Here is a 26,355-nt window from a genome sequence, read left to right as displayed (position 1 = left end):
TTCTTTCCTCCCACACTCCTGCCCCATGTGGTTTGGGTGGGGTGGACCTCGAGGCCCGGCTCCTGAGATTGGCACATGACTGAGACCTAGCCAATTACAGCGGTCTACCCCTCCACCACCCCCAAGGTGAGACAGTTATACAAGGGCACGTGACCCAAGTTAGGCCAATGAGAACCAGTTCCTGGGCACTCATGAAATGATGGGGACCCACACCTCTCTGTCAGGTTGGTGGCCATCTTGAGTAGCCATATGTAAAATCTTCCAGAAAACCAAACCAACATGGTAAAAAAAAAAAACAACAAAAAACAAAAACCATCTATGGGAGACAACGAGGAGCCACGCCCCCAAAACGACCTCGAGCCCTTGCATGCAGTCATGTTACTCTGGACCGTCCAATTGCATGTGCCGATTTTTTAAGCTTATGCCAAGTTTGAGCTGAGTTTTCTGTCGCTTGCACCCGAAGAGTTCTGGCACATACTAATGAATCGTCATGACCTATGGCAAGAATTGAATGCAAATCTTATGCATCTTGGTACCACAGAGAAAGCACGGCCAGAAGAGGAAAGGCTTGAACTGTAGCCTTGGTTCTGTCTTGAGCCAGTTGGGGATTGCTGGGAAAACCGTTTCACCTTTCTGGGTCCCAGTGTGCTTGTATGTCAAATGAGAGAGGTGAGTGAAAATCAATCTCTAAGATCCCTTTTCAGTTCTAACATTCTAGGAGTCTCTATTATTCTTGGGTTCATTTCAGTTGCGAGTATCTTGGTATAACCGGTTACCGATTCTCATATTTTCCTGCTTCTTTCTGTTTCAGCTTAAAAAATGTTCTATTAGACCCTAAGTCTCTCTACTCCAAGCATTTATTCCTTCCCCTTCAATTTCCTTCGAAGGAAAATATATTTATTTTTGTATACTTGGGCATAATGATCCCATTTTCTTCTCATTTATATATTTTTAAATCTAATTAAGGTGATAAGTTCCTTGAGGGTTGAAACTAGAGTTTTCCTGTGGGCGTAAACATTATTTTTTTTTTAATTGGCAACCGAGCTGCCAGTTTTTACAGAGCAGCAGGATATGGGTTTTAAGTAATGTAAGCAGGAAATGGGTCTCCAGCCCACACAAAATAAATGCAAAAGTACTGCTTTACCCTGCGTCCACATCTGGCTTACTCATTTATAATTTCAGCCTAGACTAAAATTCTCCCACAGAACTGCAGCGTGACTGACCTCCATGTCTACAGAAGGTGAGACCAAAAATGGAGTGTCAGGGGATCATTCTGTGAGTCTCACTTACACATATAAAAAAATCTGGCTACTTCAGGGCAACGTTGTGCTCTTCAGCGGTAGGGTCTGGGGCCCGAGCTAAGTTAGTATTAGCTCTGTATCTCCATATTCATTGATTTTAAGTAATTCGATAGCTCTAAAGCTTGGAGGGAGCAAAGAGAACTGGCTGAAATGTGGTCAACTGACCCCTCATCCACAGATAGAAGTTTCCAGGGGAAAAAGACCTTCCCAGGAGGTATGGGAGGATGCTACCCTATCTGATGACCCAGTCCATTCTTGCTCATCAGGACCCTAAAATATGACTAAGACCCCAACCTCAACTGCCTTAACCACACCTCTTGGCAAATATAACAAAACTTGCTGGAGGCAGTTGGTTTAGCGATTCAGTCCAGCTCTTCAGGGTCCAGTTTCTGTCTGTCTTTCCACTCTTCTATCTACAGTGCCTTCTTTGTCCTCGAGTTGGAGGATAGCTACGAGGGGCACTTGTGGCTACCTGCTTCCTTGTCCACATACATCGGAAAGGAGGGCACTTCTGTCCTAATATTTTAAGCGTGAGTCTTTTGTCCTGTTTGGGTAATTTTATTTTGGTAAAATTTCAAGTTTGCTCCAAAGTTGCAAGAATAGTACAAAGACCTCCTGTACGCCCTTCATCTAGATTCACAATTCTTCATAAGTAATAATATAGAACAGTATATTACAGTGCTATAATCTATAATCCGTATTCAAATTTCACTCACTGTCCCAATAATGTCCTTTAGAACTATTTCCCTCTGACCAAGAATCCGATCTGGATTATGCATTGCATGATTAAAAGAGACTGGCATGTCTCTTTTAATCTGGAACAGTTTTTCAGTCTGTCTTTGCCTTTCATAATGTTGGCATTTTTGAAGGCACTAGTTTTTTTTTTTTTTTAAATTGCGTTGCTTTCCTATTATTGAGTTTTCAGAGGTTTGTATATTTTGTTTTATTTTTTTAATATTTAAAAAAATATTTATTTATTTTTGAGACAGAGACAAGAGCGTGAGCGGGGGAGGGGCAGAGAGTGGGGGAGACACAGAATCCGAAGCAGGCTCCAGGCTCCGAGCTGTCAGCAGAGAGCCCGACATGGGGCTCGAACATGCGAACCTCGAGATCATGACCCGAGCTGAAGCCAGCCGCTTAACTGACTGAGCTACCCAGGCACCCCAAGAGGTTTGTATATTTTAGATACAAGTCCTCAATCAGATGTGCAATTTGTAAGTAATTTCTTCTAGTACGTGACTTGTCTTTCCATTAATTCCATAGTATCTGTTGGAGAGCTGACATCTTTTTTATTTTGATAAAGTGTAATGTGTCTTTTTATTTTTTGTGGAGGCTGAGCCTGAGTTTTGAATTCATTCTCGTTGGACTGGCCTACATCACAGATTCCCACCATGAACCAGTGACATGGAATATGACGGGTGGCTGGGACACAGAATAGGATGCTTGGCTTGAGTCAACGGAATTGTTCCCCGTCCTGCTGTTTTTCCTCAAGTACGGAAACCCAAGAAACGGAAAGGCATGCTAAACCCTAGGCACATTTAAGAGAGGTGAAGGGACAGAATGGATATTGGGCAGCCAAGCGACATTCCCTAGAAGCAGTTCCAGGCAAAAAGCCAGTCGGCCAGCTGAGCAGCACTGCTTGGCCCTGGGGGCTTTCCGTCCTCAGTCTCCCCACCACCCAATGGCCACATTTCCCAGTTCCAAAGTCCGAGAGCCCTGGACCTATAACATGAGCCTTCGAACCAGGCTGCAAGATCATGGCTGAGGTTCCTGGCTTTTTGTCCCAAGGCTTCACTCACACTTCGCCTTCACCAAATCCCCGAGTAACAGGATGAATAAAGTAACAGCCATCACATTCAGTGCTTCACCTTCTACACAACCCTGCGCCGTCCTTAGGCCTGCCTGAGCCAAGCCATTTGCCTGTTGTCGCTTCCTTGTTCCCTTCACGTGAAAGCACCAAAGAGAGAAACGTAAGGATGAAAACGTTGGCAGTGTATATATACGCTGTCTGTATTAAGTGACGTACATTTCAAGTCCCCATTATCAGATGTTTTTGGACCACTCATTTTTAATTCATTCAAATGTTCTCTTTCGCATTAAAAAAAAAAAAACAACCCCGCAGAATTCTTTGGCAGAGGGGGGTGGCTGGGACAAAAAAAAAAAAAAGCTAAATCGAATTTGGAAACATGCCAACGTGCCAAGTTTCTAAATATTTCTTCCACAACAAAAGGTTTACACTCCCTTCCCTCTGAGAAAGGGCTAATTATTACTACTGTTAATATTCATGCCTCTTGTCTTCTTTTGTTCTCAGGGACACGGGCACAACTCTGTTCCCACGGCCAGGACGGGGAAAGGGCGTCTCTAAGTGGCGATGCGATGCGCTAGTCATTGGTGGCTCGACAACAACACACAGTGAGTTGGGACCGCTCTGAAACACACATCTGCTATCCGCAGCACACAGCTCCTGCCTTGTCCCCAGCTGCCACTCAGGCTTGATCTGAAAATCCCCACGGTTATTCTGTTTTCAGCTCACCTCTGTTTACACCTAGCCTTGGCAATCTATCCTTAATGTCATATGGGAATTCCGCATGCTATGCCCTCCACAACTTGATTCTGGAAGCTGAGCAAGTCCTATATATAGGTAAGCCAAAGGAGGAAAAAGGAAAGTTTTTGAGACTCCACTTACATTCTTTGGACATTCCCACTTCAAAGCACTTCTGGAGTCGGCAGTACTGGCATCGATTCCTGGTGACTTTATTAATAACACAGTTCTTATCTCGGTGACAAGTGTAAATCATGTTCTTCTGAATACTTCTGCGGAAAAAACCCCTGCAAGCGAGGGAGAAGGTGAGTAAGAAAATGAACTGGTAAGTTTCGTGCGAGATCAAAGCCAGCCTTATCAATGCATTGATTGCTTGGTCTGAGTAACGAAGGGAGGGCAGCAGAAAAGTTAACTTATTTAAGCCTTCAAATCCTCGTGACATATTAATAGCTCTCCCTTTGTTTCAAATCAGAAAGCCCCTTTTTAATCAAAACTAGCCATGACGGTTAGCGTCTTGCTAAAGGGAAATTAATACCAACTTGAGTCACTTGAGAAACAAAATGCAAGACCTGGGTTCCCTCCAAACGGCCTTAATTCATAAGCGGCCCCCTTGCTGGCCAGAATGACTTCAGGTGAGCCTACCATCAAGAAACACAATATACGAGGCATCACATTTGCAAAAGAAATAAGATTCATGGAAGAATTTGGTCTTTTCAAAAAAAAAGTCTCTTCCAATTTTTTCCCCACATATTTAGCTCATTACAATATTTCAAATATGATGTAATTTATACAGTGTTTAGACAAATATGATCCAAGACTGGAAGCAAGGCGTAAAAATGACTGCCCATTTAATGGCACAGGAGAGCTGTGCTGTCCAACATGGTAACCACTAATCCCAGGTAGCTGTTTAAATCAAAATTAATAAAAATGAAATAAAATTTAAAATTCGATTCCTCAGTTGCAGGAGCCACATTTCAAATGCTCGATAGCTACATATAGCTAGTGGACAGCACTTACATGGAAGATTTTCATCCTGGCAGAAAGTTCTCTCGGGCAGCACTGTCCGGCAACATGGACTTTTTGACAAGCTTACCCAAGAGTCATCTAACATTCTTGGGAAATGTAACTTTGTTTGACTTACTATTTACTATCGATTGGTCACAGACTCTGTAATGACTGTAGAAGACAGATAAATTACAAATATATTTGTTAAGGATAGGTGTAAAGATTTCTGTCTGGCTGAAATAGAACCAAAGAGTACTGTTTTATCGCCTTGGAGGACATTAACCAGTATTGTACCTAACTTTGAAGTCTTACTCCAGCATTCTCTTTTCTTTTCACTTTATCTATCAATCAACCTGCCTACCTAGACATTTTGCTCAAATCCCCCTTTGAACCAGTTTTGTTATCCTACCATTTCTCTCATGACTGGGTTCGATAAATCTTCAAATACGTGCTTACTGAATATTTGACAGAGTTATTACTTTTCAACTTTCTGAAAATTATATTTTGGCAAAAGAAGCAATTTATCCTGATTTCTGTGAAATACTGATGAAATAAAGCAGACGGTAGGCTCATGAGCCCATGGTGACTGCCTTTTCCTCTTTGTCCTCACCATTTTTACCGCACAGTTTCGTAGACGATGGATAGTCGAGAGATGCTTGTTACGCAGACGAATGAACGGGGAGTGAAGGGCACATACCTGCTGTCTTTTCTCTCTCCTGATCGCCCAACAAAAACCTCTATGTTGCTAAGAGTATTGAGAGCAGGGTGGTTTGCCTTCACAACTGTGATGTGACTTTCACCCACATCAGAAACAATTCTCTTGGATCTAAGAGACGCGTCACCAAATGTGCTGAATGGCACAGAAGACTCACTGAGTTCAACTTTCCCTGTAATACATTCACACTCCAGGAACCAGAACTAAAAACATTTAAGGCTGAAGCACATTAACAACGAAAGCTCGTGTAACACACGTTGTTTAGGATATTTACGTGGGTACCCTAGGATTTTAATGTCCAAATAAACATATTTTTACTGGCATGGTTCAACTGTAAACGCCTGGAAATCTTGCTTAAGGTTGCAACTCCAGTCACATCCCAGACACACACATCTTCCAAGAAAACGCAGTTTATTTTTGTACCTCTGGAGCTACAAATATGCCCCAAATCTAAAATAACAGGTTACAAATACTCCGAAGCTTTAATAGCATCTGTGCAGAGCGGTCACCTCAAACATATCTTTTTATGCAAAAAATATACCTACAGGACACTTTTGGCTGCCAGATGTACAAACTCAATTTACAGAAACTTCCTTGCTCTCCTGCCAAGAAACACTGACCCGATGGAAGATCTGGTCTTTCCTGCATGTGTGAAGCAAGTGGCCAAAGGTGACCTCCTCCATTTATTAAAAACTAAGTATTTAGTTCAGCAGATGCTTAGTGAGCGACCAAGAGGGGGACCAAAACAATCTCGTGATGCTCAAATGAAAGAAGAAGAGAGAACTGAAGAACTTTATGTTGTCGCTACTTGCCCAGCCATTGTGGTTCAGTAACAGTGATGGCAGAAACTAAACAGGACTCGGTTTTCCAAATCAGATTTTTGGCTAGATATCAGGAGAAGGTCTAAGTTTTCAGTAAATCATTTCCACCACGGTGGAATACTTGCTGACTAAAATAGATGCTGGGAGGTATTTTGATACATGGACTGGGTAAACAGAAAACCCCCCTGAGGCCGGAGTGATATCTGCATTCTACAAATTCTCCCCCCAGTAGTTGTGGGGAATTATCATTTAAACCTCGTTTCCTTGACTGCTTTGAGGACCTAGCGTGTGCATGTGTGTGACACTGTGCCCCGTGCCACCTAAATTTTAGCTGCTTAATGTTTTTTCTTAGGCTGACTCTAAATTCTAACATTACTTAAAATGGAGACCTTTAATCTCTGGCTTCCTTTGAAAGCCAGCACTGGCTTGTCAATATCAAAAGGCAAATAAAACACAAAAGTCAAACGAAACAATAATCAGATGTTATTTCGCTCTCCCTGGATACGAGATCTGCTAGGGGCTTAAAGCTCCAGGCCTTATCACTTCCTGAGACAGATCAGCACTGACTTGAGACTATCACTGAGGAATTCAGAGAAAATGTTTCTCATTCGGTGGTTCAGCGAGAGTTAAAGCCACAAATCTGTGCCAACCTAAAATCAGAAGCCTCATACTTGGAGAAACAAAACTGCAACCCAAATCTTGTCACATGTAAAAATGGGTTTAGAAGTACTGAATTCAAAGCGTGATAGTCCTTGAAGCCAGTAGATGGGCAGAAACATACCTAGAGGAGAAAACACTGAAAAGTTGAGCATATAAAAGGAAGGATTTCAGGGGCACCTGGGTGGTTCAGTCAGTTAAGCGTCCCATGCCTGTTTTCAGTTCAGCTCATGATTTCCTGGTTTCTGGGGATCGAGCCCCAGAGCCCCACATCGGGCTCTGGGCTGCCAGCGTGGAGACTGCTTGGGATTCTCTCGCTCTCCCTCTCTCTGCCCCTCCCACCCCTACCCACCCTGCGTGCAAGCTCTCTCTCAAATAGATAAATTTAGAAGAGAAAAAAAAAAAAAAAAGGAAAGGAAGGAAGGATTTGGTTCCATTTGGAGGAGCAGCCCGGGGTTGGGGCGGGTAGGAATAGGTAGGAGGCAGTAGAGGAAGGGCACGGGAGAGGAGGTCTAGGTGCTGGACTGCAGCCTCCTCATTATCACTGACCCAGTCACAGCCCTAGGAAGCGAAGCTCTCTCATCTTCTAAGTGAGGGGCTGGGCAGCTTATTTCCCAGATCCTTTCAGGGTGTACATCCCAAGTGTGTCATTGCACCAGAGAGTGACAAATTGGGATGCCTTGAAAGTGAAGATGAAGGAATTTCTGCGAGCAAAGAAAATGGCCAAGGAAAAGGAAGACTAAGGAAGAAGAGGCCGTCCACCTGCGTGGGCAAAAACCGTAACCTAGCGGGGACTAGTCTAGAGTTACTGGCATCACAATTTTCTCACTTTCCCGAAACATCCTTTTCCCAGTAAACCCCCAAAATGCTGTCAAGTCTTCAAGAGCTAGTTCACCTCATCCAGGAAGCCTTCCCTGAGTGATCCAAGCACACAGGAATGCTTCCTCTTCCAGGTAACCTTGGTATCTTGCTTACCCTTCTATATTATTCCTGTTCAATTATAGTATTTAAAATAACAGACAATAGTACAATTGACTTCAGAGGATACATGGGTGCCACGGGGGAATGCCAGCCTACGGCCAGCAGTCACAGCCTCAGGGAGCCAATGGGCATACTAGATTTCTACAACTGGGTGTCCCAGTACCACCAGCAAGTGTGACATCTTCCTTGCTGAGATCTAGGATGTCCTGACAGAGGAAGGGCAGGAACATGGGGGCCAGCTTCCTGGAACTAGAGTGGGCAGGTTGGTAGGCCCCAACGTGGCCTCAAGTCAGTACTTAATGTCTCTTCCCCAGAACTAAGACAGGGGACTTGGGTGGGGTGAGGGAAAGACTCAAGGCAATGGCTATTCTACAAATGGTAGGAAAGTATTTCAGTATTTCGATACCGAATAAAACTGTATCGGTGCCTTATTAGCCAAATGTCCCCAGGACTAGGACAGGACCTGGCACATGATTGATAGCTTAATAAATGGTTGTTAAATGAACGAATGAATGACGATGTCCTCAGCTATAAGCAAAAATAGAGTGAGAGTCGCGGATGTATTATACCTTACTTCCATAAAATATTCTTCAATATTGGTATATTCCTTGAGGATGATATTGTCTGTAGTTGAACAGCCAGATCGCTCAGAAGGTAGCGGAAGATCCGCCAATTGGAGATGTAATCAGGTGAGACCATCAAGGCTTCCCTTGGTTAACCATGATTCGTGTTGGTTAGTTATGATTTCTGTTGTTAATCCTAACTTCTGCTGGTTAACCTTCATCTCTCTTAATTATGACTTCTGTTGTTGAATCATGACTTCTACTGTTTGTAACACAACACTACAGCTATTTTTTTTTTTTTTTTGAGACAGAGAGTGTGTGTGCACGCACACGAGTGGCCAAGGGGCAGGGGGAGAGAGAATCTTAACCAGGCTGCACACTCAGCACAGAGCCCGATGCAGGGCTCCACCTCATAACCGTGGATCATGGCCTGAGCAGAAATCAAGAGTCCAATGCCCACGCGACTGAGCCACCCACGCACCCCTAACACTCTAGCTACTTCAGTCAAGAAGACAGATCTGCCTCACGAACCGAGTCAAGTGTTTTCTAACCATAGTGTTTTCAACCTTTCTTATCTCACGCTCATCTATTCTTGCTCTCAAGGAACTGGGACCCAACCAAAAGAAAAAAAAAAAAAAAACACTCCTGTGGTAGAGAAGGCCACAGTGGCATTAGAGTGTCTTAGGAATAATCACAGAATGCCCACTCAGATTACTTCTGTCTCCCCTTGGGGATATGAGGCACCAGTGTTCTACCTAATCCTCTGTTACCTACAGTACAGACACAGTCCTAAATCAAAAGGGAAACCATCTCTTTTAAGCCTGAACATTCTCCCACACCCAAATACTAAAATTCCTAATTACCTTGATAAACTGGCCTTAGGTCCCAAATCTATAAAGGACATGGATAAAAGTGGCTCATTTTACTCCCTTCTTCATGTTTTGATAGGAGATGAAGTTGGACCATCTTCCCGTCTCTAATACTCTCAAATCATTGTTCTAATTCTTGTGATTTTTTTTCCCTTTTGTGGACCGTGTTCCAACTTCTGGCTTTCCAAACCTTTTTTTTTTTTTTTTAACAGTTATTTTTGAGCAAGAGACAGAGCACAAGAGGGGGAGGGGCAGAGAGAGGGAGACAGAATCCAAAGTAGGCTCCAGGCTCTGAGCTGTCAGCACAGAACCCAACGTGGGGCTCGAACCCACAAACCGTGAGATCCCTCAACCATCTCCCAGAAAGAGTGATTTTTGTTGGTTTAGATGCTAGCCTAGTGATTACGAATTGGGCTCCAGGGACATTTGGGTGGCTCAGCTGGTTGAGCATCTGACTCTTGAGTTTGGCTCTGGTCATGATCCCATGTTTATGGGATTGAGTCCCATGTCAGACTCCATGCTGAGCTTGGAGTCCACTTGAGATTCTCTCGCTTCCTCTGCCCTTTCTCCTGCTCGCACACACATTCTAAAATTTAAAAAAAATTTTGCTTTAAATTAAAAAAAATTAATTGGGCTTTAGCTTGAGTGCCTGTGGATTTTAACTCTGACTCTGCTGCTTACCATCCTTGTGACATTAAGTGAGTCGGGCTAAGGCCTGTTTCCTCATTTGTAAGGTGGGGATAATGAAAACACCTACGCTTCATGGCATTACGGAGTATACCCAATTAGGGAACACATACAAAGTGTTAACCCAATGCCCAGCACATAGCAAGTGCCCAGTGAATGGTAGCTTTTGTTAGTGATGAGACCTCTTCTTTCCAAAGCTCTCTTCTGGACAGTTTCCAATATACATTTGGTATTGAAAATAAAGATTCCCAAATAGGACAGAACACGGTTCTGAACCTCTGAACAACACAGGCTATTGTGGGTGGATATCCTCATGATTCCAAAGGCCACCTCTATATATACTCATTCCTCTGCGGATTCATTCATCCAGTGCCAGTTAACTGGAGTGGATGTGGTAGGCTTTCCTGGGGCATACAAGGATATGGAAGGCAGGGCTGGTGCCCTTTCTCGACTTATCAACAACATGAAATCAAGTGAACACTCCAAGGCACACGCCACCACACGGCGTGATAAGAACGTCTAACAGAAGCAGAAAGTGAAAAAGTGCCCGGGACAGTGCCTGGCAGATAGCAGGCACACTTAAAATACTTACTGAGGTGAAGCCATAGGAATGCAAAGGAGTTAGAAGGGAGTCAGCCCTTGATTCTCGCTCTAATGGAAGGGTAGGATTCAAACGGTGAGCTTTCCCCCAAGGAACATTCTGGGTCGGCTAGAGCGATCACAGGTGAGGAAATACAGGGAAGGGCCAGTGGGCCAGGCTGGCAGAGACGTAAATGATGTGTGTGTGTGTGTGTGTGTGTGTGTGTGTATAAGGCACAGCTGAAAGAGTTTGGTTTGGACTGGGCAGGATCTTGACAGCCATGCCAGGCATTTACCGAGGAGGCACTCGTTCTTCTGTGCAGGAGGAGGCTAGGGTCAGAACCCTATTCTACCAAGATTGTTCAGGAAGCTGCGACTCAATGAATTAATTTAATTGAACCACGCTATTTTAACCATACTAATCTAACCATACTATTAATTTAACCATACTAAAGTAGATAGTGAGTTCTGGGCATGAATACAAATACATAAAACCCCAAACCTGCCCTCAGGTCCGGTCAAGGATGTAGCCCAAAGAATCCTTGACTTCTGAACAACAGGGCAATCTGGCCCACGTTTAACATAAAGTTACTTGTGACAATTCATACCGCGGTGTTGTGAAGGGAAGTAGCTTTTTAGCCTCAGAGCCATTTACATCAGGTTTAACGTGCGCGGAACGCGTCGTGATTGAAGCAAGGTGCAGAGTAAAAACTTGTTTATTTAAAAAAACTGGGCAACTTGGCACTACATTACTCATAAGCAGCACTGGATCAGGAGAAATCCACCCCAAAAGTAATATGGGAAGCGCATCTGTTTGCACTGGGCTTTCGCAGAGTTAATTTCTATCCCATGCAAAGTTCAACAGGGTAATTTCTCCTTCCAGAGAGAAAGAGGAGAGAGACCGTGAGGAGTGTTACTTAGTCCTCTCCGGTTGGTCACTAAAGGGAAAATATTTCAACCCCATTTCAATCAAAAAGCAACCAGGTGGCTGCCCCAGGCTGTCATCCTCTCCGGCCAGCAAGGCAGGGACCCAGGGACCCGAGGAGGTGTAGCCTGGGGCCAGCACAGAGCTGAGATTCCCATTTCCAGCCCGAAGCAGAGATTCTGCCAGTGGGAGGCGAGTATGGAATAATCCCATCACAGCTACTTTGGGAAACACGGTTTTCAGACCAGGAAACACGTTGCCTTAAACAAACAAAAAACACCCTCCGGAGCGAGTGGAAGTCCATGCGTGACAACGTCTGAAAAGTTATTAATAGCAAGATTTGTGGGGGAGAAAGAGAAAAGTGAAGACCTTTTCACCCCACTGAAAGACAATGGATGAGAGGGAGGGAGAAAGTAGAAAAACAGCCTACTATTTTGATGACAAACAGAGTTTCCTCCTGAGCAGGGAAGGGTGGGCATGAATGTAACCCAGAGAACACAGTGAGTTAGGGAGGGGGCCGCACTCGGCACCGCAAAGAGGAAAACAACGTTAAGATTCAGACTCCAAACAAGAAAGCTGAGTTGTCCCAAGGGGTAGAGGCTTAGAGTTATTTTTTGTTTGTTTGTTTAAAAAAAAAAAAAATTTCCAACAGGATAAGGTTCTACTGTTGGGAATTCAGTGAAGATGAATGAATGACAATGGTGAAGCCTGAGTGCTCTGATGTTTAACAGCCATGGCTTCTAGAAGGCCCATCATTCGAGTGCCCCGTGCCGGCTCACTGGCACAGTGTCTCCTGTCCTTGCGCTCAGAATGTGACCATATAGCTTAGGCCTGTCTCCTTTCAAGTCCCTTGGACCAGAAGCTTCCTTGGCACATTTACTCTTCCCTGGGTTAGCAAGGCAAGCCTTTATTTTGGGACAGGTCTAGAAAGATGGTACTAAAGGGGCAAGGACTACAGATTTAGCAAAAACAACATCTCTGTGGGAACCAGTCATCCCGGAAGAGTGTGATGATGGCATTTTCCTGGACTGTCAGGTGCGCCCCTGAGAGCTCAACCCCTGTGAGACCCACAGGCCAATGCTCTCAATCCTTTTAATCCCCAATTAATTAAAACTCCCTGCGAAGGAATACCAATGAACAGGCAGCCCGTGTTCTTAACTAAGAACCTGAACTCACGACATCACAATCAAGGTCTACATTTCCCAAGTTTTCAATGTCCCAGGAAGGGCACCGAGCCAATGCATTCAGTTCACAGTGTCCTTTATTTTAGAGGAACGTGATCCAGGGAAGAAATGCTACCAGGTAATATAAACTGGAAACCAACAGTAAGGAGAGATTAATCAGATGGATAAAACGTCTTTTAATTTAGGTGAAAACCTGTGTTTTTAGATCTCTAAAACATGACCTTGGATAAAATAACTTTTTTAAGTGACCAGCTATCCCACGGGTCTGATTATTCTAACGCCATTCTAATCCACCAGGTTTTGGCACCAGTGATCTCAAAACAAAATTTGGGGGGAGAGAACTTCATAAGGCAGGTACGCACTACTAGTTAAACTGGCCGTTTTCAAAAAGTGGAGGGATCCGATCTGGGCAGGGCCAGCTTCGCAGGCACGTGACCTGGGCGCACACAGAGCCTGGTACTTGGAAGGGCCTCGCGCTCCGTTTGCTGCTCTGCTGTCACGGTCTTGGAATTCTCAATAACTCCTGATCGAGAGGCCAGCATGTTCATTTTGTGTTGGGTCCTGCAAATTACGTAGCCGGTCCTGGCTCTTGAATCCCCTCTGTAGCAAAGGCTCCCCGTGTTTTTCCTTCATGAGGACGTGGAAGCCTCGGGTAATCTCTCTTCTCCTGTGGCTGACCTTAAGGCTGGTTTCGAGACTGTGGATGAGACCGAATTCTACAAGTCTACCACAGTCACGCTTATCCCAAGATCTCCTTGGGTACTTTTATCAAGACTGTATCCTGGGGACCACTTCCGCTCTTCTCAAGAATTTGAGTTGAGATACGGTAGGGAGAAAAACCCTCAGACAGGGAAAAAAAAAAAAAAAAAACGTCTGCAATGGATGATTTCACCGAGCTCCACATAGCTTTCTTTAAATCTGGTCCTGAGAATTCACTTTAAACCAACTAAAGACATCTGTTTTCTAGATTACTCGGGTCAGTTATTTTGTGCCCTTCCATGGTGAAGCCCATAGTTACCGATTTATTATCAGGATTACTCTAAATATAACTGGGCAAGAAGCCAACACATTTTAAGTTTTCTAATTCTCAAATATTTAACTGAGAAAATGCCCCAAAATAGCTCCTCAGCTACAGCCCAGGAGTTAGCAGACCCCAGGTGCTTTGCACATTAATTACTAAATCTTATCTGGACCCAAATTCAAGATCCTCATCTGTACTGAAAGGCAGGGGTGAGGGTGGGGGGAAGCAAGCAGAAGCAGACAGAGCCAAAGCATGCTCAAATATGCTTAAACTCTTTGTAGAGGAGCATAAATTTTTAAATGTCTTTTAAAAGTTTGGCATGCAACATTTTACCATCAACAAAGCCGGGTCTTAGCTCTGTCCTAACACGTGGGTTGACGACACCGGACATCACCATGGCAACTCTATCACATAATTCAAAAGCCTTTCACAGAAACCAATAATCATGAACCCCTTATATTATTTCATGATGCTAAGGGGGACCTAAAATAGAAAAGAAAAAACTACTCGTCCACAATTTGTTGGCACTTCTGCCAAGTAAATTTAATTTCCAGGGTCATTCTGGGATCTTCTCACTGGAATCTTTCTTGCTTATTTTATAGGTGGTTACGTCCCGAATCCAAAGTGAAAAGGACGGAATCGCAGAGGATGTGGGAGCAGAGGGAAGCCGGTCAGGCATTTACATTGAAGTCTTCAAGAGCCTGACAACTGTAAAATAGTGGGCATTTATTGGATGTAACCCTTCTGCTTCTCCTCACCACAGACCCTGCTCAGACAGTGCAAAAAGCTTACTAACAGTTTATTGAGAAAATACTGCTTAAGTTCCAGCTCTCAAAACGCATTCTGTCCTTGTATGGAAAAGTCACGGCGACTCGAGGATAAGACCTGATATGGCGTATCGTCCCAAAGCTGCCGTGTCTAAACAATGGTTTAGGTCATCAGCGAAATGGTTTAGAGCCTGCTGGTCCCTCAAAGTCCCATGGGTCCGTTGTGCATTCGTACTTAGCCAGGCTCTCTAGACTACAGTGTTCTCCTTTGCCTCCAGGCCTTTATACATGCTGTTCCTTATGCCTGAAAAGTCCTTTCCCTGCCTTGTCCTTGAGTTTAGGCCTGCTCCTGCTCCAAGATAGGGCCAGGTACCTGTGAATCCCACACGACCATATCGGTAGACTCTGTTGTAACGTTCACTGTTCGACGCTGTAACCATCCATCTTTGTGTCTCTTTCTTCCCCCAAAGCAGGAGAACCGTGAGAGTAGCATCTTAATCACCTTTGTGATGGAGCATGTCTAACTTTGATAATTAAAAAGTAACATGTTGCAAGTTATTTTGCTTTTTAGATATCACACGGCAGTTCAGTTCCATGTAGAAGGGGACAAAAAAGATCAGTGGAGAAAGCTACCTTCAGTAAATACAACCACCACCAAAACAGATTCAAGGAAAAGGCAAAAGGAAGCGGTACTGGCAATACTGAAACTCCAATATCATAATTCAGACAGCAATACTCACTTCATGATTTATGCCAACCTCCTTTCTTTCTTACGCCAAATTAGCAAGAAATAGGCTCAAATTTCACCCACAGCTCCTCTTTCTTGATCTTTAAAATGAAAGTTGCTATATAATGTCAGCACAGTGCCCGGATTTGAAATGAAATAGGTCCCCAATGTAAAAGGTAAAGTTCTTTTAAACAACATGAACTTGCCTGCAATTAAGCACATTACAGCTTCTACCTCAGCATTCTGCTATATAAAAATACACTCCTGGAGCTTCTGCTGTTTTGAGGACCTTAACTTCTGCACTTTCTGTACCTATTTTATACGAGAAAATTTGGAAGAACACACACAATCAATTTTTAAGTGTTACTTGTCTGCTTTTCCCTTTCACACCTGACTTTGGTTGATAAAGAGAGGAGCAGTCTTTTGATTACACTGGAGAGAAGGGGGAAAATAGGCCCAGTAATAAAAGAGGTACCTGCCAATTAGTCAGATTGTTCTCCAGTTTTCAATTAAAGGCAGCCTAATGGATGTAGGGGGACCTGTTTTATTTTCCCTAACAGAGCCCTTATTTTTAAACTCTTAGCTTCATTTTCCAAAATTGCTGGCTTTAGACAGAAGAAACATACATCTTGAACAAAAAGCTCTATGTTCTTCTTCTATTTCCTGTATCAAAATTGTATTTCTCTCCTCAGGGGCTACTTCCCATCTGTCTTCAGGATGGGTTTGCTAACGGACAGGAGTGCCTGACATTACACCACACCCTACTCTAGAAGACGGGCGATCAGATCTGCTCCCCCCAGGCCTGGAAGGCTCATGTGGGAGTTTTGGGGGTGCCTCACCCTATTTTTCTTCTCTCCAGATGACCATTCCCTGGAATTTCATTTACCCTCCTCATTTTCTTCAAAAGGACGTGAAAGATACCTTGGGAGGGTGTGCTTATTCTGAACCCATCTAAAAGAACTTGCCTCTCTTAAGCATCGGCCTGTCTGTGGAATTTGGGAATGGTTTTCCTTAGATCAAACAGGACTAAGAATTTCCTTGGACACGGTTGGCGTTCTTCCTTGGAACACACGTGTTTTCAAGATTGATATTTTTATCCAGAGTTTTCTCAAATGAATAATTAGGAGATGTCCACAGGCAGGTGTAGGAAAAAGAGCTGGGCCCCCATAAATCATGATCAAGCTATATTTAACCACCAAAGGACGGAATGACTTTTTGTAAACAGTTTAGCAATTTTGTTTCTGTGGGACAGCACTGTCCCTAGACTTCGGGGATTTGTGGGGGCAATTCCCTTTACTGCCAACGGGAGTGACAGCAGCTGGATAAATCCTTCAGAATTGGACGAAACACCCCTTCGGGGATGGAAAAGCAGTCATGAATCGCATGATCCTGGTAATTTGAGAGTTCATGTATTTATGGGGGAGGGGGACCTAATGTATCATATATTAATTCCTATTTGTTTTTAACATCACCCGACGTTTGCTTGGTTCAGACCAAAGACAGCTGCAAGAGACACATTAGGACTGAACACTACACCTTAGCGGGCATTAGAACAGACCTTGTAAAAACACCAGGCAGTGACACAAAAGTAATGTTTTGATCCTGCCAAGAAAACGGAAAGTGCTTTTAGGAGCCCCTCAGAAGGAGAGTCTGGATTAATTTATAATTTTGGGTTTCCTAATGGCTTTTATGAGCTTGCTCACCCAAAGCATTTCAGAGCATCATCTCTCTGAATTTTTAATTTTTATCCGCGCTGTGCTCCCCAAATACGCCGATCTGAATCATTGCCCCCTCATCTTGTTATCTTAATGGGGGAAGGATAGAGTATCATGCCGGCCATTCCGCATTAGGTGTCCTCATTTACAGATTGAAGAAAAAAAAAAAAAGTGCCGGACATAAATTATTTAAAATCTATTGTATCAGTGTGTGTTCTGTAAGCATTCACTACCGGCAAAGCAGACAGATTATTTTTCACTTTTAATTGTGTTGATACCTTATCTGCTTTGTTGAAAGTGGAGAGTGGTATGTGAGACCGCCTCACACGCTGAGGAACAGAGAAGCGATGGGGTCTATTATTTAAAGCCAAAGTAACCCATTTAGTGGAAGTACCTTTTAACACACTGCTAAGGAAGAGAAAACCTGGAGTTGCTATTTACGTTTGTAATGTGTGTCTGTTACCGTGTCAAACGTGAACGAGGGTAGGACAGAGCCAGCTTCCTTAAAGGAGCTCTTACATGAGACAATCAGTGACAGCAGACTTCACACCAGCATCCAGGCACAAAGACACCCATTGTGTGTGAGTGACAAGGGGGATCACCCAGCATTCCTCCCCCTCTCTGCCCTCCACATCTCAAGTGTGTGGTAAAAAGCAACATCAATTAGATGAGGTCATCTCTATGTAGGCTTGAGGACGTCGTCCTACACAAAATATTCAGAGCAATGAAAATATATTTAGATAATAAAGTTGCTAATCTGTGATGGGAGCCTGACTACAATGAAATCATACACAGGATACAAGGGATTCAATACTAGAAACTCAAAGTGAGCCTGAGTCCTTCTCCTCCCTTTGGACCTCCAAAGACCATCATCAAGAAATGACCACAGGTTCTATAGATATGTCAGCATGTTGCCAAAAAGTACCTCACCCTTATCTGAATTTAAAATATTCCTCCAAGGGACACCTGGGTGGCTCAGTCAGTGAAGCATCTGACTTCGGCTCAGGTCATGATCCCACGGTTTGTGAGTTTGAGCCCCAAGTCTGGCTCTGTGCTGACAGCTCAGAGCCTGGAGCCTGCTTCAGATTCTGTGTTTCCGTGTCTCTCTGCCCCTCCCCTGCTCGTGTGCCCGCCCCCCTCAAAAATAAATGGACATTAAAAAATAATAATAAAATAAAATAAAATATTCCTTCAAAAGATGGCAACTCGGAATTCATTTGGGTGAATCTCCAGATGAGTGGTCGGGAATACACAGATAAAGACTAGAATTGTTCTGATGTAGCTTATTAAGCTGGAGGCGTGTCCTAACTCTTAAGCTTGTGTCTCCTCAGCACCAAATCCGGTGCTTTACCCAGCTTTCCGTAAATATTCGCTCCTAGAGATGGGTGGAGGGTTGCATGGGGGAAATGACTCCATTTGCCAAAGATCCTCTGCCAGCACGGGGGACGGCCAAAGAGAAAAGCCAGAAGTGCAAGTCCAAAGAGTTGTGGGCCAGTTTACGCTCTGCCTTTATCTGGCTCTGGGGTGTTGGGGGCAAACTACTGACCCATCCCTGTGGCTCCATTTCACATGTTTGAAATTATCTCTCTACCTTCTAGCGCCGACACTTGAGATTTCCACCTATCTGAACAAGGAAACACACATTCCTACGCCCCCAGCATGAGCCTCGGGTCTGTCCGTTTTGTGGGACGTGTCTGGTTCGGTAAGAAGCAGAGAGCTTGCGAGAGCCAGGAGACTCCCAAATATGGGTCCTTTTCACACGGAGTCAAAATCCAGCAGACACCTCCGAGCAAAACAACCAAGTCAATACCAGTCCACAAAAATGGGCGGCATCACACGTGATGTTTGTGAGTTTCGCTTCCTCGCTGCCAAATATAATTGGTGACAACCCACGTCGGCGAAAGCCCAAAGTCAGCCGCCACACCGTGCTTACTCTCCAAACCCCACCACCCCGATCGGCTGTGTGCTTCGACTTGAACTCCTGACCTTTCCAGCAATTATCCCCGGAATCTAGACAGCCCCGTCGTCACCTCAAGTCACTGTGTGAGAGGAGCACGGCCAGGAATGTTCTGTCTCTGTTCCCGAAGGGAAACGGAGCGAGGGAGAGGTTCCTGCCTTCCTTTCCATCTGGTTTCTCCAATAAAAGGGAAAAAAATAAATGGAAATGAAAAGTATACAATTAAAAAAAATTACATTTAACTTCCTTTTGCTAATGTCTGTAAGATGATTTCTGGCCTGGCAGGAGATTCCAGATGGGCCGTATAATGAATATAATTTAATACGAAAAACCGGAGTTCAAAGAAACACATTTTTCCAAGTCGGAAGGTTGTCTCACACTGTTTAATGCAAAACACCGGGACAAGTCATTGCATTTCTTTTCTTATTGCACATTGGCCTTTCAACCTATTATCAGTGTGGCCAGACCCGAAGCCATCAAAACCAGAAGCTGTCACTCTCCGAGACGGGTCTGGACCCAGCGCATGCTCACCCAAAGGGCCAGAGACCAGTAACCATGCAATGTGTTTCCCTCCGGGGTCTCAGAATTTATACCACCAATTAAGGCCATAATGAGTGCCCCAAGTTGACTTCCTAGGAGCAAGAATTAATTAAGCACAGTATTTCTTAGGAAAGAATGACATTTTTCCAAACGAGTTCTATAAGGTGGCCGTATTTTCTGGTATTACTGTGCTTCCGTGTACGATCCTTAATTGTTAATACAAATAGAATGATCCGGGAACACGGCTTGGTTTATGTTTTTAATTTGACAGTAAAAGAAAACAATCTTTACTTTTATCCTTATTTTGGGGGCAAAGAGAATGTTCTGAGCATACCGCGTGTATGCGAAGCACAAAATCATTTACATTAGTAATATGGTATTACTTCTTTGAATTGTCAACATCACCACCAAAGAAGGAAACCAGCACTCCTATTTATAATTTCCTGCTCACCTTTAAAAAATGAAGGGTTGTGTTTTGAAGCTGTTTGCTCCCTAAATTACTTATGTTCCCATAAATTTGGTAGTGAGTTCTCACACACACACACACACACACACACACACACACAGAGGTTTAGGATTCATTTTTTTTTCTTAACATTTATTTATTTTTGAGACAGAGAGAGACAGAGCATGAACAGGGGAGGATCAGACAGAGAGAGGGAGACACAGAATCCGAAACAGGCTCCAGGTTCTGAGCTGTCAGCACAGAGCCCAACGCGGGGCTCGAACTCATGAACTGCGAGATCATGACCTGAGCTGAAGTCGGACGCTCAACCGACTGAGCCACCCAGGTGCCCCTAGGATTCATTTTATAAACTACACCTCTAGTAGTCTGACCCAGAGGCTGGAAGACTCCTTCTGTGAGGGGCCAGATGTAAACTTTTTAGGCTGTGGGCCATATGGTTTCTGCCACACGTATTCAACTCCACCATGGGGTGGGGGGCAGCGGTGGGGGGGGGGGGGGAGGCGGATGAAAGAAGCCAGAGACCATACATAAATGAATGGGCCTGACTGTGTTTTGAGAAAACTATATTCATAGACACTGAATTTGAATTTTACATAATTTTCATGAGTCATAAAGCAGTCTACTTTTTAAATTTTTTTCAAGTTTTAAAATGTAAAAATCATTCTTAGCTTCTGGCCATACAAAAACAGGTGGCAAACCAGATTTAGCCTGTGGGCAGTAGTTTGGCAACCAGTGATCTAACACATGTGTACATTTTTAAAGTAATCAGTAAGGTTTCAGAAAACACAATCTGTTTCTCTCTCTCTCTCTCTCTCTCTCTCTCTCTCTCTCTGTCTCACACACACACACACACAGTCACACACAAATACAGTTTTGTTATCAACATCATGGTCTCCGAAACCACTGATGTAGTATAGCAAAAATGGCACTTCAAGCATGTATCTGGATCTGTGGACCAGAACATGAAGAAAATCTTAGCCTTGAAGAAACATTACCAGGGTGGTAGGCAAAAAGAGACCTCTCTCATGAAGAAAATTCCCACTCTAAAATACAAATCATGTCCTCTACTCCTTTAAGGAGTTAACACAGCCAGCACGGATCTGGAAATCCCTGCAGCCTACTTGCCAATTAATGTATTTAACTCTAAAGAGCAGGGGCTTTTTAATTTAGCTCATCCATCACCAACAGAACATTTTGGTAGAAAATATTAGGATTTCCAAATAACTTTATAGCTCTGTAAATTGCCAACATACCGTCTGCAATTGAATTAACATTTATAACCAAACTGAAATAATAAATAAAGCAAATTACGCCGCAAATATTCGAGAGTGCCCAATATGCACTTGAGAACGATAATTAGCATTTTATAATCACGCTTCATTTTCTTTATCCAACTCCCTGTCACATTAATGATAAAATATTTTAAACTGTGCTCTATCAGCAAACGGCAGTACAATCTCTAGATTAGCCATTAACTAACGTGGAGAATGAAAACAGTTTGTGCTGCTGACATTACGTATCCAAAGAAGTTTTACTCATAATCACGTCCTCCAGCCTCCCTGGTTCTTATCTCCGTTATTTTTTTTTTTCCATGCTACCAAAACAAGGCCTAGAAAGCCAATGCTTTATTTGTCCCGTCCGAACCCGAAGTGCCATGAGAGTGGAAGGTGCAGACTCTTGCCAGCAGAAAAAAAAAAAAAAGAAACTATGATTTAAACACTTATTATGTGCATCTGATCCAGAAAACTGAAAGGGTCTGTCTAGAGGTCAAGAAGCTTAAGTCACTCAAACGGAATAACTCTGGTCCTCAAATAATTCTTTCTGAAGTTCTCTCTCATTAGGTTCCAACATCCTCAATTATGGTATGTGCAATTTTTTCCCCTAGCTTCAAATAAAAACCAACTTGACCAAATAAATCGGCAAAGAGCAAATATATATATATTTTTTTTTTTCCAACTAGATTTTCCACCAATTAGCAACAATTCCCCAAAGTTTCTCATTATCTTTCTCTAAAATCACTCCTTTATGGTAAGTATATCCAGATGCTTTCTTGACTCTTCTCTCCTTTGTGGCTCCTCTCCCATTTGAACTTGACATTTCAGGGCTTTCTCACTGTGTGTAACTCCCACATCTCTTTGGGACAGTGCTGTTCTGGCTAATAAGATAGCCACTAGCCACATATGGCTAGTGAGAACAGAAAGTGGCTGATCCAAACTGGGAGATGCTGTAAAGGTAAAAGTAACCTCAAATCTTGAAGACTAAGGATGAAAAATAATGTAAAATCTCCCAGTAGTTTTATATTAATTGCTGAAATTGATGTTTTGGACTGTTAGATAATATAATATACTGATAATATAAACAATATATTGAAACTAGTCCCATTTCTTTTCACTTTTTTAAAAATGTGGCTACTAGAAAATATTTATCTATTTGTTTATTTATTTTTAAGTAGGCTTCATGCCCAATGCAGAGTCCAGTGTGGGCCTTGAGCTCACAACCCAAAGGATCAAGATCTGAACTGAAAAAAAAAAAAAAAAAAATGAAAAAAAAAAAAAAAAAAAAAGATCTGAACTGAGATCAAGATTCAGATGCCTAGCCAACTGAGCCACCCAGGAACCCCTAGGAAATTTTTCGTTATATATCACAATTGTATTTGTGGCTAGTATTCTATTTTTATTCGGTAGGGCTGGTCTACCGGGTCCTAAATGCAATGATGCCTGAAAACTTTTGTGGAGTACTGGCTATGCTACTGACCAAAATGATTATTATTAAAAGGCCAAACCAAGTAAAGCCTTTGATCAGATAAATCCTGCATGAGTCCCATCAGGCAACTCCAGACATTTCAAAGAGCAGTAAGCCTGGTCTCACACGGTGCATAATCGTATTTTTACTGAGATAAAAGTTTGATGAGCCAGACGTTCACTTGGAGATACAGAGAAAGGAAGGATGATTGTAATGGGCTGCGGTGAGCTCGGCCTCCCCACTGGTCCAGGTCCCACAGGACAAAAGAGGGGCTGGAAGCCTCATCGCAGAGGTGGGCTAGTGGCTGCGGGCTTCCGTCCTGCTGCTGGTCGGCCTGGATTAAAGTCCCATCTCTTCCTATTATTAACTGAGTGATCTTTGACAAGTCACATAACCTCTCTGTGTCTTGTTTCCTTATCTTTATTTTTTTTAAGATTAAAAAAAATGTTTACTGGGGCACCTGGGTGGCTCAGTCCGTTAAACGGCCGACTTCGGCTCAGGTCATGATCTCACGGTCCGTGAGTCTGAGCCCCGTGTCGGGCTCTGTGCTGACAGCTCAGAGCCTGGAGCCTGTTTCAGATTCTGTGTCTCCCTCTCTCTGACTCTCCCCTGTTCATGCTCTGTCTCTCCCTGTCTCAAAAATAAATAAAAACGTTAAAAAAAATTTTTTTAAAAATAAAAATAAAAATAAAATGTTTATTATTTATTTTGAGAGAGTGAGAGGGGAGGGGCAGAGAGAAAGGGAGAGGGAGAATCCCAAGCAGGCTCCACGCTTAGGAGTTGGGACATTTAACTGAACCACCTTGGTGCCCCGTTTCCTTATCTTTAAAGTGGGGATGGTGATGCTTGTTATCTCATGGGGTTGTGAGTTAAGATTAAATAAGCAAACATGTGGGGAGCCTAAAACTACCACTGCTCACAAATATTAGCTGGTACCGTTCTAACTCTTACTAGCCTAGCTGTAAGGGGAGACAGAAGCTTTCACAATGCGAACGCAAGGGGTAAGAGGTGCAAAGGGAAAAGCTGAAAGCAAAACCGAAGCGAGATCAGGAAAGCAGGCAAGCTGGGTGTAGGTGGAGCCCAGAGAAGAGTCTAGGAGGTACCGCAGGTAGGGCAAGGTGAGGATGAAAACGACGCTGCCCCGCGAGGATCTTTCGCGCGAGCCCTGCCTGGCGCTAGGCCGCACCCGCCTAACCGAGGGAGTGATCTGTTGTGCATTTTAATAGTTTGTGGATTTCCGTCTCAGGTTATAAAAGCAATAGTACATGCTGTGGGTTTCTGGACTAAGTTTTCTTTCATTCTGCAAAAATTTTTCACAAGATTTTTAATCACAGAAATTTTTTCGAAATGTAATTCTTTTATTCTCATTCATTGTGTCTTCTTAGCATCTAAAGCAGAAGTTGCAAGCTGCTCATCTGCAAGCTGAATGGAGCCAAAAGGCATGTTTATGTTTGGCTGAGACAGCGGTGGCCGGCACAGACTTTTAAGACTTTTAAATGCGTTGCCAACATTTAAAAAGTAGATTTCAGTTACAGAAGAGACTGACTTCACGCTTCTACCTAGTGTTTTCTTGACTCATCATTGTACGGTCTGAGTGTTTTTCGGTAGTGAAATATCTGGAGAACCAGAAAAGACCCCGAAAAAGCCACAGTCCTCAAGTAATAGACTCACGTGAAATACTGGAAAAGCTATAAATTCTAGTCCTGCATTCTCCTAGGGCAAAATGTGGCCCCTGGACCAGTACCCTGCATCATCTAAGAGCTGGTACGTGCAAATTCTCAGGCTCTACCCCAGACCTCCTGAACCTGAAACTCTGGGGGGGGGGGGGGTAGGCCCCAGCAATCTATGGGGTTTAACAGGCCATCCTGGTGAGTCTGATCCATGCTAACGCTTGAACTCCACTAACACAGGGCAGCAATCCATGAGAAGACCACTGTTTCTTTGTCACACTCCCCACCGCTCTCTATTGTCCCAAATTAGCCCGCAAGAGTAATGAATCAGTATTTCAAAGATGAAAGCCAGCAGCCTCAATTATCATTTGAACCTAACCTGGCTCACATCACAGGTGGAGAATCAGGTCCACAAAGGAAAGGAGAAAGGGAAATGAGCTGGAAAATGGGAGCGGTAACAGTGCATTCTTCACAGACCTGTGGTGAAGATTAACAGAGTTAAAATATATATCCAGCACATCGGAAGTGCCAAGATGAGTGCTCTTCTCGCTAAAGAAATATTGGGTACACACTACAGTGTTTATTCCTCAAAATGACACTCTGATGTTATTCTCTGTATTCTACAGAAGATGAAACTGTGCTTCAGGGCTTGCCAAGAAGGTGGAGCAGCCAGGATATGAACCCAGGCCACATGACTCCCAATCCGATGGCAATCACTGACTCAGGCTGAGGGCGTGCAAACCATTAATAGTAAAAGCAGGAATCACATCACTGCAATATTCCGTCTCACCAAAATCGAGTCTGTTGCAAAGGATACAAATTTCTCTTTTCCTAAGGAATGCAACCAACCTTTTGTTGTTCGGGGATAATGGTCAGTTTGTGGATCATTCAAGTTCTTTTCCAGCTTCCTGGTCCCTGCACTGCTGGGAATGCATGAAAGGAGACGGAGAGGAAGCTGAATCAGCCTACTTCACTTCCATGCGGGTATTATTCAAAAGATCTAGTAGAGGAGGGGCTGAAATATAGAGGGATTAACAGGACCTTGGGATTCTGCGATCAGTGATAATCCAGACTTCCTCTACAACGGACAGCAGGGCTTGGTAGGTGGTAACCAGATGAAATGTTTTAGCCAAGGAAGAGATCTGAAGGCTTCCAAGATCTCACAACTCTGCCCAAGCAACCAACAATGAAAAACACTTACATCGTTCTACAGATCTCCTTAAAATCCATGGAATTTGCTACTTTCCAAGGTCATCGCAAGTGTTTACGGATAAGGACTTGAATAAAATTTAGCACATTTCACAATTTGATGTTTAAATTTTAAACAGGAACAAATGAATCAAATGGGAGGGGTCATGCCATTTGTAAAAAAGGAAAATAAAATGGTCAGAGAGGAGCATGGGTTGCCTAACACTATCCTGTGCACAGCAAGGCATATAAACATATAGAATATACTACATAAACATAGTAAAACACCTCTCATTTCAGAATACAGTATATCATACTAAAACCATCACACTGTGATGGATTCACTAAGTAATTTTTAAGTAAATACCTCTGCATATTTTCTCACTGCCCTTCCCTTGACATACTGTACTTTACAAAAAAAAAAAAATCCATGTCCAAGTTCAAAGAGGGGGGGAAAAAAAAGAAGAAGAAAGACAGACAGCATTTTTTAAACAGGCCAGCCTTGGAAATATGTACAGAATTTATGCATGTTTCAAGCGCTCTTTCTCCTTTGCCAGAGGGTGTAATTAAAGGCCCACAGACAACTTCAAAACTGAGGCCAAAGAGAACTCCAGTCAAAGTCAGCGGGAGTTCAGCACCCTGACCCCGCACAAGAATAGCTCGCCCAAAAAGGAATAAATAACTATCCTGGCAGGGAGCACAGGGAAACACAAGGATGGGAGCATCAAACAAT

At 43.4% G+C, this 26,355-nt stretch overlaps 1 protein-coding gene and 1 long non-coding RNA gene across 7 annotated transcripts in view; one reads left to right on the top strand and one right to left on the bottom strand.

Moving 5' to 3' along the window:
- Positions 1–26,355, bottom strand: part of RARB (retinoic acid receptor beta) — a 402,464-nt gene that overhangs the window by 99,103 nt on the left and 277,006 nt on the right. For all 6 annotated transcript variants that reach the window (XR_006192982.1, XM_042903065.1, XM_042903068.1 and 3 more), the window contains exon 3: positions 3,988–4,130. Coding sequence is in view for 5 of the 6 variants with exons in the window: in XM_042903065.1 (XP_042758999.1) it covers positions 3,988–4,130 (143 nt within the window). In the remaining variant the exon portion in view is untranslated. The remainder of the gene's footprint in view (positions 1–3,987; positions 4,131–26,355) is intronic.
- Positions 12,853–15,616, top strand: LOC122198448. The gene is made up of 3 exons (XR_006192983.1): positions 12,853–12,947; positions 13,127–13,183; positions 14,453–15,616. It is a non-coding gene; the product is annotated as an uncharacterized LOC122198448 (long non-coding RNA).

The sequence above is a fragment of the Panthera leo genome, chromosome C2, assembly GCF_018350215.1.
Source record: "Panthera leo isolate Ple1 chromosome C2, P.leo_Ple1_pat1.1, whole genome shotgun sequence".
NCBI classification, from domain to species: Eukaryota; Metazoa; Chordata; class Mammalia; order Carnivora; family Felidae; genus Panthera; species Panthera leo.
Note: the sequence above shows the minus strand (reverse complement) of the source record. Positions and strands in the feature narration are given on the sequence as shown.